At 45.2% G+C, this 893-nt stretch overlaps 1 protein-coding gene across 1 annotated transcript in view; it reads left to right on the plus strand.

Annotated features, from left to right (window-relative positions):
• The window catches only part of LOC119594123 (procollagen-lysine,2-oxoglutarate 5-dioxygenase 1-like), a 7,714-nt gene that overhangs the window by 2,842 nt on the left and 3,979 nt on the right, over positions 1–893 (plus strand). Inside the window, exons 2-4 of the mRNA XM_037943186.1 lie at positions 149–249; positions 442–543; positions 670–801. Coding sequence (XP_037799114.1) covers positions 149–249; positions 442–543; positions 670–801 — 335 coding nt within the window. The remainder of the gene's footprint in view (positions 1–148; positions 250–441; positions 544–669; positions 802–893) is intronic.

An 893-nucleotide genomic window follows, 5' to 3' on the forward strand; every position in this document is an offset into this window, starting at 1 on the left:
AAATATTAGAATCTCCACTTTCGATATCGATATCAGTGATTGATGACAATCAGTAAAATCATTAAAAAAGGAATTGGAATTAAATTCAAAATATATATCAGTGAAATTCTTTTATTCTCCTGTTATAACTGGATTTTATTGTACTCAGTTCGAAGACTTTCTCGACGAATACGAAATGCAGTACCAGGACGTGGGCGTGGCTTATCCGGAGGTGGGAATCGACTACACGAAGGCTCACAGGCTCCTTTGGTGGGTAGGGGGACTGTCTTAGAAATCGGCATCCTTATCAGTCGTGTAATATATCTGACATGTCTAAGCATTATTGATATCAATACTGTTTATTATTAGCAGTGGTTTTGACACGGATTGGTCGATATTAAAACTTCTTTAGAAATTAATACAAATTTCCATCAGTTACACCCGTTTCCCTCAAACTCGCAGGCAGGAAGTGAGGAAGTCTAAGGAAGACTACTTGTTTATGCTCGACGCAAATGTCCAGCTCACCAACCCCGATGTCCTGCAGGATCTCATACGTAAGAGGAGGTAAGGACACGAGGCATCCTGAAAGTCGTCTTCATGAGCGCGTCCTATATGATCAAACGAAGAGGAAAGTAAATAGGGACATATCAGTAGGACGAAATTCACAATGTTTTACCTTTCGTCTCGCAGGAGTGTGGTCGGCCCCCTCTTGACGCACGCCGACGGCACCGGACATAACTTGATGACCGAATACATCAACCACGAATTCTCCGAGGGCTTCTTAGCCGGGAACTTCGTTGCACGACACCGCGACGAGAACGGGTAAGGGAGCAGAGGCGGTAGGGGGCTGGGCGTGCGTCTCGCATGGCTGTCACATATCCGGCACCGGGGCTGTAGAGTCACAAACACCCATA

The sequence above is a fragment of the Penaeus monodon genome, chromosome 33 (assembly GCF_015228065.2).
Source record: "Penaeus monodon isolate SGIC_2016 chromosome 33, NSTDA_Pmon_1, whole genome shotgun sequence".
Lineage (NCBI taxonomy): Eukaryota > Metazoa > Arthropoda > Malacostraca > Decapoda > Penaeidae > Penaeus > Penaeus monodon.